The 12,926-nt window shown below is 46.1% G+C and overlaps 2 protein-coding genes across 2 annotated transcripts; one reads left to right on the top strand and one right to left on the bottom strand.

Annotated features, from left to right (window-relative positions):
• The first annotated feature begins 1,556 nt into the window (after window positions 1-1,556).
• Window positions 1,557-6,008, top strand: ptgr1.1 (prostaglandin reductase 1, tandem duplicate 1). Its single transcript, XM_079757885.1, has 9 exons — window positions 1,557-1,672; window positions 2,600-2,723; window positions 2,831-2,876; window positions 3,080-3,139; window positions 3,336-3,503; window positions 3,722-3,995; window positions 4,250-4,355; window positions 4,710-4,828; window positions 5,297-6,008. Exons 2-9 carry the CDS (start codon window positions 2,618-2,620, stop codon window positions 5,405-5,407), a joined length of 990 nt encoding a protein of 329 aa, XP_079614011.1. The 5' UTR covers window positions 1,557-1,672; window positions 2,600-2,617; the 3' UTR covers window positions 5,408-6,008.
• Window positions 6,009-6,482: 474 nt separating this feature from the next.
• On the bottom strand, window positions 6,483-12,875 carry haus3 (HAUS augmin-like complex, subunit 3). The gene is made up of 6 exons (XM_079757576.1): window positions 12,788-12,875; window positions 11,060-12,128; window positions 10,656-10,865; window positions 9,821-10,053; window positions 8,894-9,188; window positions 6,483-7,099 (listed from the first exon to the last, which is right to left on the bottom strand). Exons 2-6 carry the CDS (start codon window positions 12,098-12,100, stop codon window positions 6,872-6,874), a joined length of 2,007 nt encoding a protein of 668 aa, XP_079613702.1. The 5' UTR covers window positions 12,101-12,128; window positions 12,788-12,875; the 3' UTR covers window positions 6,483-6,871.
• Window positions 12,876-12,926: the final 51 nt, after the last annotated feature.

Raw genomic sequence — 12,926 nt, 5'->3', positions numbered from 1 at the left:
AGTATGAGTGGTGAGCCGTCAATTAATGGATATTGGATATTTTTCATTCTGGCACCCACAAGATCAATAAGGTCAGAGTGATAACCACAGCTTTTGTCCCAAAGATACACATGTGTTTGTCTTTGTGTGTATTGTGATAAATGACTTACCCTTCAGTTTCCCTGCCTTGCATCCTGTGCTGAGTTGTGTTCCAGCCACCCTGCACCAAGTGCTCCCTCTGACTTCCATAGCCCTTATCCACTTCTAACATCGGAGATAAAACGGCATAACAATGACCTCTACAGAACACTACAAGAATCACTTTATGTAAACTCCATTTTTGATTGCCTTACCACCATATTAACAAGTGTTTCATTTGAAATGGTGCGAATGGAACTAGTTCAATACGATATCTTTGGCCAGCCAAAGATATCCATTTTGGAACTGCTGCCATTGATTCAAATTTGTTGGCAAGTAATCGTTGCGGAAAGCACTAGTGTCTCTCTCTTGCAAACCAGGCCACAGTGACTCTGACTGTTCCTGCTAGACTCACGCCGGCTGTAGCGGTGGTTGTTTCTGTTTCTGGATGGGGGCAGAGCCTGGGCCCGCAGGGCGGCCAGGATCCTCTCTGCAGGCTGGGACAGAGGACCAAAGTACAGGCTGCGGCTCAGGCCTCCATACCCCTCCATCTAGTATCCTGTGTAATCCACCCAAGGGACGAATGTGAGGGAGAAAAAACCTTGATGATAACCAACCATGATGACCAGTCAATGTATTAAATGCAAACTGTACTCTGCTCAAATTATTTGTACGTCGAATAATATTTGAAAACTGAAGCTTTAAGGACATTTATTGGTTATATTTACACTTTCACATTACAATCACTAGACTCCTTTCATGTGAAAATTTCAAGATATGCCCTTGATCTACTCTACACATGCCTGTCTGGTGACTTTTGATCTGTGGGAAGAACTCAATTCTCTGCTAGCCTCAACACAACACATGAGAAAGCAGCAGTTTGAAACTATAAGAATTTCGGCTACAAGAATATCGGTATACTTGTAGAGAATGTAATATAAGGGCAATAATCAATATATCACTTTGAGGTTGATTAATTGGATAAATTAAGTAGGAAATTTAATTTGTTTTTCGTATTGAAGGTATATAAACATACTGTTAAAACGAGAGCATTAAGGTTTACGGCTCGATTCGAAATGAATAATTAGTGTTTTTGAGGTTGACAGATTAGCAACTGCATTCATTCGGCTCGAATCCTTAAATACTAACGTTAGCTTAATCATATTTAACACGTAAACTACGTAGCTAGAGTATTCGTACCTTGGATATCACATCTGGTTTGCTAGCGTAGGAGTGGACATATAGCAATATAATACAATATGTATGAAACCAGTGTAATGGAAAACTAATTCATAATTTATTTATGACAATAACATACCAATAAAAGTACCAGTAAAAATATCCGGCTGTTTCTAGAAGACTTCAGCTGCTGGTTGTTATTGATGCGCGCGCTATCAATCAAATAACGTTCACGTCAGACGCAACCTGGGGACGTCTGACGTCACTGCAGTTTCTCTAGTCCGGCCAACCAAATTAGCATCAAAAACTTGTTGTTTGCCGGCGTTGGTCGTCGCCCTATTGTCTCCATTCATTCTCAAGTAAACGGTAGCTTCTGGTGAGTATTTCAACTGTGAAACTGCAAATAACTTTAGCGTAAAGCCGCGAGCTATCTTACATATCGTTATGCGTATTACATGGTTATAGATCGTGCGTGTATTTTATTGTCAACCACCTAGCTTGGGACCCTCTCGATTTCAGATGCTGGCATGAAGTTTGCACAAAGTGTGCATGTGCTTTCCTGTGTATTACGAGATTTCGAACCAGTTTTGGATTATTTTACACAATCATCTCGTTGGAACGCCATATAATAACTTATTTATAATATATTACCCCAATCAGTATGGGACACGACTTTGATGGTACCATGGGTCTCTAGCAAGGCTGACAGTTGAGTAATGTCAAACTACAAATCTTACAATTACTGAATAAATAGAACTTGCACTGCCTTTACATGCTTATGTGTGGGTATGTTCTTATGTTTGTTTAGCAATGTGTACGTATGTATGTACTTCGTACTTATGAACATGTCTGTATAAGTACGTCTATGTATTTATATGCATTAACTAGTTCTATCTATGGTTCCAACAGTTCATTTCTTGCCTGTGAGCTCAGCTTGTTCAGTCTGTTGTTTAAAAAGGTGTCCCGTATGAGCAATCAGCTCATCATGCTGAACATTTTAATGTATAATATGTTGTGTAAATATTGATGGAGAAAATAGAGTTTATACATTTTCCTTGGTTTTAATGTTTGGATTGGGACAGCCACTCACTTACTTGCTGAGTAAATCTATATCACAAGATTCCACTAAAGTACCTATCATATTTTATGTTTATTATCTTTCTATGTTGATGTTTGTGCGATTGGATAGCGACTAAAAAAAGTATCTGAGAGAGACTAATTAAAATAAGTATGCAAGAGAACAGCGATGCCCGCTTGCAGCAATGCAGGTACTAACTGTACTGAAACGTGTCCTCTCACACAGCTGTCCAAAAAAAGAACAATGGTCCAAGCCAAAGCATGGATACTGACCAAGCACTTTGACGGCTTTCCCACTGAGAGCAACTTTGAACTGAAGCTTGAGCAACTACCAGAGCCTAAGGATGGAGGTGAAGAGGCATTCTTTGAGTTCTATATTGATTTATGTTTCATAAGAGATGCAGACTTTAGTTAGTAGAACTCAAACATAGCATGTCATCTTTTTAAATATTTTCAGAGGTATTGCTGGAGGCCGTTTTCCTGAGTGTAGATCCATACATGAGGTACACATGGCGTCTAATATAATTTTGTCATTTTGTGCATTGAACATCTAAAAGTAAAACAATATTTTTTATGAATGAGTAATAATATATAATAATGGCATATCGGTATTGTAAGCCAGTCATATTTATTATTAAATGTTTTTAATTTCCTCACCGCCGCTAAATTGCGATTAATGTATCCAATGATTTTCCTTTTATTCTAGACCGTTCAGTAGAGTCCGCATGAACGAAGGCGAGGTCATGATTGGAACTCAAGTGGCCAAGTAAGGACATGTCCACATGTGCATGGGGGATAGTATCACATCAAAAGAGAGATGGATTAGATATAAGTAAATTGCATGGCTGACTTTGTTTGCACAAAATAATTTGACTTAATTGACTACACCTGCTGTTGATTACCAAGGTATTTGTTTTTCGATGCTGTAGTGTATCATGATTGATTGGGGCTTTCTTCTCCAGGGTGATCCAAAGCAACAACGCAGCGTTTGCGGTGGGCAGCCATGTGGTGGGACGCTGCGGCTGGAGGACCCACACCGTCTGCGACACAACCGGCCTGACTCCCGTCATGGCAGACTGGCCTGAAGACGTCTCTCTGTCCCTGGCCTTGGGTGCCATCGGCATGCCGGGGTAAGGTTTAGAGGGAGGCACAAGCCGGCTAGAGGGTCAGCCAGACTGGCTAGGGTGTACGGAATGAGAGAATCTAGTTGTTGTTCGGAAAATATCTCAAACAGCTTTCTTATCCTTTATAAAACATCTGGTAGAGTTTGAGTCTCCAGACACACTCAATGCACCGCCTCCACCCCAGCTTCTCTCCTCACTGCCCCCACCCACGCCTCCACCCTCAGGCTGACGGCCCTGTACGGCCTGGAGGAGGTCCTGGGGCTCCAGGCCGGGGAGACCCTGCTGGTCAACGCGGCGGCCGGGGCAGTGGGCTCCGTGGTTGGGCAGATCGCCAAGATCAAGGGCTGCCGCGTGGTGGGCTCGGCCGGCTCCGACGCCAAGGTGGCCTTCCTCAAGGAGCTGGGCTTCGACCGGACCATCAACTACAAGAGCGTGGGCTCTCTGGACCAGGCGCTGAGGGAGGCGGCGCCGGAAGGATACGACTGCTACTTTGAGAACGTGAGTCCTGGAGTGATGCACTGGAGTGGAGGTGCGTTTGAACAGTTATATAGGATTCGCACTGAAACCACAGTCCCATTAAATTCTGGATTCTCATAGTTCTTTATATGCAAAATATATAAAAATGATTTATTTTATTCTCTTTCTTTCCTGCAGTCCATACAAATATTTTATGGGTAACTTCAGGTGAATAAAAGCAATTATTTTAGGCAATCATGTTTCGGTTCAACTGACAATTTCTCTCTGATTGGCAGGTTGGAGGGCAGTTCTCCAGTGTTGCTATACATCAGATGAATAACTATGGAAGAATAGCTGTGTGTGGATGCATCTCATTGTACAATGACACCACACCACAGACAGGTATGTGTTTTTGAATTGATGATTGAAAGGTTAAACATCACGCTTCCTTTGGTTAAAAATAGTTCATTGTATGGCATCCAGTAGGGTTAGGTGGATTCCGGTTTTACCAGTGCGGGGTGCGTGCTTGAACCACTTTAATAAAATGCAAACTTACTGTAAGGCTATTTTTCATTATGTTATTAGATGATCTGACAAATTTAAATGTAGCCAAATGCTTACATCAGCAGCCTGTGTTGCTGGTGTTTTTAGTAGGGTTATGAATATCACATCTTTACCCCCTGCTTACCGCTAATGGTACATGTCACAAAGGTTGACAAACGCGGTTCTAAATCACGAAATCTTTTTGTCTTTCAGGCCCGTACCCACATCTGACAATGATCTTTAAGCAGCTCAAGATGGAGGGGTTCATGCAGTCCAGATGGGAACACAAACATCCAGAATCTCTCAAGAGACTGATGGCATGGATGAAGGAGGTCAGTGAATCAACTAAATTTGTGTTGCAATCATCCTCACACAACATTTAGCCCTAGGTTTGTCTTGTTGCGTGTCATTATTGAGACTTTATAAATCCCCAGGATGCTGTGGAAATGGTGTACCTCACGCTTCAGGCCAGCCTTAGATATTTCCTTATTCTTTGCTATAATTTGCTATCTTTCTGAGACTTTCCTCTCACAAATAAGGGTATGGTCAGGGGGACCGGAGGGGGGATTTAGTTAATGATGAGCAAAGGGACGCCTTGATCGCTGGATTTCAAAACAATGCTGTCGTAGACAATGAAATAATTATGGAAGTACCTACTGGCACCTTACACAATACAGGCCAGTACAGGCCACCGCAGTGCTCGGAGAAGGAAGAGTTGGGGTATTCACGCTAAAAGCCACTCTATTCTACACACTGCACTCTTAACATATTTTCTCTTCATTTCCTTCTTCCTCCTCCAGGGAAAATTGCAATGCCGAGAGCACATCACGGAAGGCTTTGACAACATGCCTGCTGCCTTCATGGGCCTGCTACAGGGGGAGAACACTGGCAAAGCCATCATCAAAGTCTGACACAGAGGAGAAGGGGGGAAGAGGTGTATTTTGTTCCAAGATGATCATTATCAAGCCCATTGGCTCAAACCTAATGATCTGTTTAATAGAATCATTAACAGGCGATAGTGTCCGACAGGATAACATTAAAGAATGGAGGAACGAATAGCTGGGGCGCAGTTAATACGTGTGTGTGTGTGTTTCCTCACATGGAATGTTAACGCATGTAATACACACTGTAGCTAGCAGGACTTTGAAGTGTGTTTACAGTATAGTGGGCCAGACAGGGATGCTCCTTCCTTCAGTAATCTCTTGAAACCAACAGCCGTTCTCTCTTAATAGACACAACACACCGTATGTGTGCGTGTGCAGAGAGTAAGTTAGAGAGGCGAGAGAAATGGAGAGACATGTTTCTGTCTCAACTTTGTCAACTCAAGTAAACATTTTAGACTGTTTATAACTAACCCATTACAAAAACATTCGTTTCATGTCCTTAGGTTCACTGTTTGCCAGTGTTTGACACCTAGGCAAAAATAAACTGCAAACCTGAACATTATCCACTCAACTTGTTAGTTCCATGCTGGCATGCTTTCACTTGGTGTGTATATATTGTGCAAGGGGACTCGCCATTTAGTTTCCCTGCCTGCGTCCTTTCCTGAACGGTGTTCCAGTCATCCCGCACAGTTCTCCGTTAGACTTCCACAGCCCTTATCCACTGCCAACATTAGAGGTACAACGGCATAACAGTGACCTTTTCAGTTAAATTTAGAAACAATACAATCTCCACTATCACTTCAACATTTCAACATATTTCCTGTGATTACCCTACACACTACCTGTCTGATAAGCTGTCACGTCTTCTGCCTCGACCGGTCTATGGGCAACACTATGCTAGCCTAAACACAAAACATGAGAAAGCAGCACTAATAATATTATATACTAGTAATACTATCAGTACTGATTATTGTAGCATTTCCTTAGAAACCGTGTGATTGTTTGGCAACTCTGGGACATGGACATAATTTTAGGCAAATGCAGAAAAGGATTTACCATTAAAAAAGCTGATTTGATTATGCTCAATAGCGTTTAATCCAGAAATATACATATTTAAATAGTACAAGAATACATAGAGAAGTTCTAACTTTATTATAACGATAAATTGAGCTGAGAGAAGGGATTACAGAATGAGAGAACATTCAAATAGCCGGAAACAAACTCGCCGTCTCTCCCTCCAAGTCTGAGCTCAGTTTAAACAGCTCCCATCCAGATACTGCTGTGAGTGACGGTACACGAGGGGAAAACATTTCCTCTCGTGCACTTGTTAGAGGACCAGTGTTGACGCACTCGTGTTTAAAGAAGGATTAGGGGTTAAATTGAGGCGCATTCGATTCTTCAGGCCAACAGTAGTCCAGGCAGACCGGACGTGGCAGCGCTGCTGTGTTCACGGTTATGGCTATGGCTGGTTTATGAAGGGTATGCCCGCCATCAGTGCTGCCCTTTCCTGCCGGCCACCTTGGCCTCCTGGTCCTTCACGGCCCGCTGCAGGAGCCGGGGGTCCAGGTGGAAGTAGACGTAGAGGTCCCTCTCTCGCCTGAGGGCGGGGCTGCGCTCCAGCTGGGAGCGCTTTGCCCTCACCTCGCCCATGATGTCCTGCATCAGCCGCTGCAGCCGCTGGAGCTGGGACTCGGCGTCCGCCAGGTTGATGCTCAGCTCCTGCGGAGAGGGAAGGGGAGAGCTCAGCGGGGGACTTCTAATGCTAACTTGTATTTCGTTAGCCTCCCAGCATCATTGGCTCAAAGTCATATTTGAAGGTTCATCTTGTGTTTAGCATCAGAAATGCCTAGGTCAAATAGAGGACTTAGGCAGACTGTGATTATGGGATGTAAAAAGCACTCTGATTGGCTGAGGATATAGCCACTGAGGCTCAGTGAATCAGCAGCACTAAGAGAGTAGAGTTGGGTTAGATATCACAATTTGGCGAAAATACGTCTTAGTCAGCTATGCTAAGAGGCTAACGATTTAGGAAACACTTTAAGTCAAAGTGACACAATGGATACAGATTAAAAAGGCCTTTAGGGCAAAGGTGGGGGTCAGGACCAGGACATTGGGGATCTAAACGCCGGAGGTCTTGGGTGTCCAAGACCTCATGACCAAGCAGGTTTTTTAACTTGATTGCAATTTTGCATTAACTTGGTTCCAGAACATTTACAATAAATAAGTATGGAGAAATGAGACATTATCTTTCTATGATGGGGTTGAAGCTTTCTCAAAAATGACCTGATGTTGGAGAATTCGCACAATGCAAATGGTTACCAAATATACTCTTACCCATACAGCATGCAGTGCTCACATACCCAACATTGTGTCTTTATAAATGAGCTAAATTATGCAATTGAAGAAAAAAAATCCCAAGAAAATCCCCCCCAAAAAAGGAGCACAAGAAACCATAAAATCCAGGGCACGAGTGCGTGTTATTTGGTGTCCATTACATGAAAACACATTTAACTTGTTTGGTGTGAAACATTGCCTGGTGCTCCTTTTTCTCCACCGTGCCACCAGTTCCCCCCCTCACCCAATATTGATTGCAATAACACATGTTCACTCACGCCATGTCGCATTGCACTGTAGCAATGACGTCAGTAGAGATGGTGAGTAAAAGGTTGAGTCACGCTTTTCCTAGCTTATTCAAAATGCCTTATGAACCGAGCATATAAAGAACGAGGCGTATAAACTATCCTTTATTGGAAGACCTCTACAAGTAGCTGCTTATGGTATGTTTTTAAATGCCACTTTAACTCAATATCCCCTCATAAATTGGAAAATTCTTTAAACAGGACTTTCCCAATCATCTGTGTTTTGCATTTTACAAGGATTTTTTTGTACCATTACCGTTCAAATTAAATTATTATGCATATAGTAAAGACACGCACGGTGTGTTTCAGAATGTGTGTGCACCGACTTAGAAGCGGCCCATGTTGATCGTCGCACCAGAGAGGGTTAAGCTTCTCAGACACATTTGACACAGCGTTTGTCACATTTCATATCAAATCAGGCATCATACTCAACGGCTTGTAAAAGCTTAAAAGTGGAAAGGATCACTACAATGCCTTGGTTTCCCACCATGGGGAGAACACGTCCCCCTTTCTAACTCTCCACCCAAAATTCACGTTTCACAGGTTAAGTGTTTGATTTCAAGCTGAGACCGGAGCTCACTAAACTTTAAAAACCCTGATGTCAAATGTGCTTCTGCAGTTTCTGCTGGGCCGTTAAGCAGCGCGAGGGATGAAACATAGAACATCGTAGAAATAATTAAGCAGTCTACACTTATGACATGCTCATAGCAAAAACACATCTACAATGAAGTAGGGGATCAGGGCAGCACAGCGTTTGCAGCCCAACTCATCTTCCTAACTTCCATCTAACCTTGGGTTGTACAAAGCAGAACCCTGCCACAGCCCTGAGAGAAGTGTGTGAGTGAGGGAGGGAGACAGTGAGAGGGACACCCACCTGTGCATTGGGGCAGAGCAGCTCCTGGCCGGCCCCGGCCGCGGGACATACCTGCGGCTCCAGCACCAGCTGCTGGAGCTCCGTGTAGGTGGCGCGGTGCAGCGCCTCACAGTCGCCCTGCAGACGGGCCGCCGTGTAGCCCTGCTGGCGGGCCGCCCCGGCCAGCGCCCCCCGGGCCGCCTGGAGGTCGGCGGCCAGGGCCAGTGCTGCCTGTTCCAGGGCCTCGTGGGTCCGGAAGGGCTCCGCTGGGCCCTGGCCCGCACCGCACCTGGAGCCCTCCAGCACCTGCAGCAGTCTGAGGGGAGCGGAGGAGCCGTTATTGGTGGGGCTCTAGTAAGGAACCCCATCTGACTTTAAACCACGCTGCAGAACTCCTATGTTTGTCATGCCTGCCCTTTCAGACTTGTTCTTGATGGTGGTTGGTGAGGTGCCTGTACAGCGCTTTGGGGACTTGAAAAGCGCTATAGAAATTCAATGATTATTATTTGATTATTTATTTTCGCATTTCCCACATGTATTTTGAGAGTTCAATGCATGTCGTTTTGAGGGCTCATGGAACATGCTATATGGACTGCATACATAGTGCAAAGCACTTTACAATATTGCTTAACAATCACCCATTCATGCACACATTCACACACCGACGGCGGCGTCAGACATGCAAGGTGACAGCCAGCTCGCCGGGAGCAGTCAGGGTGAGGTGTCTTGCTCAGGGACCTCAACACTCAACACTCAGCTAGGAGGAGCCTGGGATCGAACCAGGAACCTTGCGGTTACCAGCCAACCCGCTCTACCTCCTGAGCTGCTGCCGCCCCCTGTGTAATGATCCAGGGATGGCTTCAATGGTATTTTGAATACGGGGCCTATGAAGTGATCCTGATGATGACGTTGAGGCTTCAGGAATGAAACAGGAGAGTGAGGCTCCACCTGCTGAAGCTGGCGTCCTGGCAGCTGATGATGGGGCTGGGCCTGGGGTTGGGGACCAGCTCTGGCTGGGCCATGGCGTCGGCCCTGAGGGCCGCCTGCTCGCTCTCCAGGGACAGCCGTTGCCGGGTGTCCCCCAGCTGCCTCAGTGCCGTCCTCCACCCTCTCAGCTCCACCTCCAGGGCCAGCAGGAGCAGGTCAAACAGAGACTTCTGGCGGAGCAGGTAGTCACGCACCTGGCCCGGGAGCACACGGAAACATTGGTGCTAGAGAATATACCCTTTTCTGATTGGTCACTGCAACAAAAACTAATACGAGTCACATTACATTATTTTAGAGAATAATTTGATGAGAAGTGGATGAAGTGTCCATTAATTAGGGCTGTGCGATTAATCAAATTCTGATTCAAGCGATCAAAAAACTGATACAAATCAGGTTGAAACCTGATTTTCTATTGGAACATCTTGTGTATTTTTTTTTAAAGGGGAGATTTTAAAGTTCTCAGTTTCAAAGTGTTTTTTTTGGAGGGAAATGATGAAAAAATAACCGTTTGAATAATCGTGATTTCAATATTGACCAAAATAATCATTATTATGATTTTTTCCATAATCGAGCAGCCATACCATCAATCAGAAACCGATCAATGTTGTGTTGGCCTGCCCCAACAGGTATGAAACACGAGTGTGTACGGAAACATTTGTACTATGGAATATACACTTTTGTTTGGTCATTGCCACGAAAAGTTTTGATACATTATTCCTCTTTTAGAGAATAATTTGATTAAAAAAAGAAGTCCATTAATCAGAAAGCGATCCATGCTGTGTTGGGCCCAGCTCACCTGGTCCTGCCTGGAGGTGTAGTAGACCTGGCGGGCCAGCTGCAGGGCCAGGTCCCCCCTCACCACGGGCACATTGAGCAGCCGGGACGCCTCCCTCAGCACGCCGGGCAGCCGCCCGCGGAGCAGCGCCTCCAGCTCCGCCTCCACCGCCTGCAGCTGCCGCCGGGACACCGCCTCGCGCACCGCCAGTGACGAGGAGGCCAGCATGCCCTGGGAGGAGCAGAGGAGCAGAGAGACGGAGGAGGGAGGGTCAAGGACCAGGAGGAAGGAGGTGCTGAATTATACGGTTTTCTGCTGACAAAACTAGGTCTAAATTAGTTATTCGAAAGAAGTATGGTTTTACAGGCATTATACAATTCCATTTGCATACATAAATGACTAACTTAGTCAAATGTCCCCTTTACCTTGGCCCGTGAGCCTGTCTCTGAGAGCCAGGCCAGCCCGGCCTTGAGGCTGTGCTCCTCGGCTGTGGCCTGCAGCAGCTGATGCTGGCCCACGATGAAGGCCCACTGCAGCCTGGCCATCTCAGTCCTTCGCCGCTCCACCGCATCGCCACCACCTCCCTTCTTATTCTCCTCAAACTCCTCCTCCTCCTCCTCCTCTTCATTCTCCTCCTCCCCTTCTCTCCCATCGCAGGAGCTGAGGTCCAGCAGCCGGCAGCCGTCCGAGCAGGTCACAATGTCGGAGATCCCCCTGAAGAACTGCTTCTGGGTGAAGGCGGACAGTGTTTTGGTGTTGAGCTCCTCCTGGTGCAGGTAGGGATCCAGGGACAGCTGGGAGATCAGGTGGAAGCGGCGGGGCGCGGCTCCCTTTGGCCCAGTGGGGGTGGGAGTAGCGGCGACCCCGGATTTCTTTCCCGGGGGGGCTTCCGGTTGAGCCGGGAGGTACGAGGCCAGCCTTCCCACCTCCTCTGTGAGGTTCTCCAAAAGAGCGTTGGCGTTGGCGTTCTCAGCCCCCACGGCGGCCATGCCTTCCTTCAGCAGGGCGGACGCCCTCTCCTGCTCGGCCGAGAGCCGCAGGCTGGCGTCTCCCCGCGCCGTGGCCAGGACCTGGAGCTTGCTGTGGCGACGCTGCTTCAGAACCTTCTCCCGCTGCAGCGCCTGTAGCTTGGCCTCCAGCTCCTCCACACTCGCGTCGTTCTCCCCCGTCACGAACCAGGTCTGTGACGCGTTGCTCCCGTCGGCGGGCCCAACGGTCTTGAGGACCTGTCCAAGAGCCGCCTCGTCCAGTAAGGGCTTCCCCGACTTTTGCAGCTCACGGAAGGCGCGAGCCTCCTCTGGCGCTAAGACGTTGGCTCTGCCGAGAGTGCGGCAGACGAAGCGCAAGAAGTGCAGGTTCTCCGGGGCGCAGTCGAACAGCCAGTCGAATGACGAGCCCTTGAGCGACGTCGCGTCGGGGTAACCCAGGCGACCGAGCGCCTCCACAAACTGACCGCCGTCTAGCATGGTGCCTCAGCCGGCTGCAAACCTCTGCCTTTGGTACGAGACGATCACAGAACAATGCAACGGAGAAGTTTTGTGAGCAATACAGAAAAACAAAGCTTTCTTCTAATCCCTACTATTTGTATCTGCCAAGACATGAAATTAGTAACACACGTTATAATATGAGGGGGTACGAACTCACAATCCGTGGTGTGCCTTGCCGCTGATCATAACAATAACAACACGAGCGCTGTCGCCGCTGTGTGTAACTGCGGCTCTAATGGCAGGTTACTAAAATATCCTTAAAGTTACTTGTAGAGTAATGTGGTATAAAGAGAAAGTAAATTAACAATTGTACCATATAGTTGCTTATCAACATAAGTTGATGTTCAAATTAGGTAACTTTAACGTTAGGTTATGGTCTTATGGGCAACAGGGCCTTCAAAAATCAAAAGCATAAAAGGTTTTAGGACTGCTTGTAAATTAATAATCAGGGATACGAATGTTGAAATTTAAAAGTAGTTTGTATTCGTAACGCCTACCCAAATATTAGCTAGTTAGCTACGAGAGTATTAGCTACTCAGGTATCACTTCTGCTAGCGTCTGACATTATAATATACAAATAGTTAATAACATCAGCAAGTATAAGTATGGAACTAGTGCGATGGTATTCAATGTTTGCTATGACAGTTAAATAGCACAAACACTTACCAATTCAAAAAATGCAGGCTGTTTCGAGAGGAGCCCAATTTTTTTCTTGTCGTTTATGTATTTGGTGTTGCGCGCGCTAGCAACCAAAATAACGTTTACGTAATACGCAACAATGCGTCTGGCGTCACTGCAGGAAACA

Source organism: Pollachius pollachius, assembly GCF_949987615.1.
Source record: "Pollachius pollachius genome assembly, chromosome: 20".
Lineage (NCBI taxonomy): Eukaryota > Metazoa > Chordata > Actinopteri > Gadiformes > Gadidae > Pollachius > Pollachius pollachius.
This window is presented reverse-complemented; position numbering and strand designations above follow the sequence as displayed.

Bases quoted from the DNA above. Each gene is read 5' to 3' on its own strand.
- haus3 (XM_079757576.1), bottom strand. From the start codon at position 12,100: ATGCTAGACGGCGGTCAGTTTGTGGAGGCGCTCGGTCGCCTGGGTTAC. The intron at 10,866-11,059 runs GTAAAGGGGACA...TGCTCCTCCCAG, and splicing joins AGACAGGCTCACGGGCCAAG to GGCATGCTGGCCTCCTCGTC. The intron at 9,189-9,820 runs GTGGAGCCTCAC...CGCTCCCCTCAG, and splicing joins CAGGACGCCAGCTTCAGCAG to ACTGCTGCAGGTGCTGGAGG.
- ptgr1.1 (XM_079757885.1), top strand. From the start codon at position 2,618: ATGGTCCAAGCCAAAGCATGGATACTGACCAAGCACTTTGACGGCTTT. The intron at 2,877-3,079 runs GTACACATGGCG...CTTTTATTCTAG, and splicing joins AGTGTAGATCCATACATGAG to ACCGTTCAGTAGAGTCCGCA. The intron at 4,829-5,296 runs GTCAGTGAATCA...TTCCTCCTCCAG, and splicing joins TGATGGCATGGATGAAGGAG to GGAAAATTGCAATGCCGAGA.